Source organism: Haliaeetus leucocephalus, unplaced genomic scaffold (assembly GCF_000737465.1).
Source record: "Haliaeetus leucocephalus isolate CR32 unplaced genomic scaffold, Haliaeetus_leucocephalus-4.0 Scaffold352, whole genome shotgun sequence".
NCBI lineage: Eukaryota > Metazoa > Chordata > Aves > Accipitriformes > Accipitridae > Haliaeetus > Haliaeetus leucocephalus.
Window position 1 is genome coordinate 1 of NW_010972788.1, and position 301 is coordinate 301.

The 301-nt window shown below is 76.4% G+C and overlaps 1 protein-coding gene across 1 annotated transcript in view; it reads left to right on the forward strand.

Moving 5' to 3' along the window:
- The first annotated feature begins 92 nt into the window (after positions 1-92).
- NPAS4 (neuronal PAS domain protein 4) overlaps positions 93-301 on the forward strand; it is a 5,727-nt gene continuing 5,518 nt past the window's right edge. The window contains exon 1 of the mRNA XM_010572816.1: positions 93-267. Coding sequence (XP_010571118.1) covers positions 93-267 — 175 coding nt within the window. The remainder of the gene's footprint in view (positions 268-301) is intronic.

Consider the following 301-nt stretch of genomic DNA (forward strand, 5'->3'; position numbering starts at 1 on the left):
GCTGCGAATGGGCGGGGCGGGGAGTGACGCGCCGGTGACGTAGGGCAGCGCGGTCCATATAAGGGGCGGGCGGGCGGCGGCGCGGCGCGAGGATGCTCCGCTCCACCAAGGGCGCCTCCAAGGCGCGGCGGGACCAGATCAACGCCGAGATCCGCGCCCTGCGCGACCTCCTGCCGCTGCCCGAGGGCGCCCGGCCGCGCCTCTCCTACCTGCACGTCATGGCCCTCGCCTGCATCTACACCCGCAAGGGCGCCTGCCTCCGTCCCGGTGCGTTGGGGAACGGGGGGGGGGGGGGGGGGGG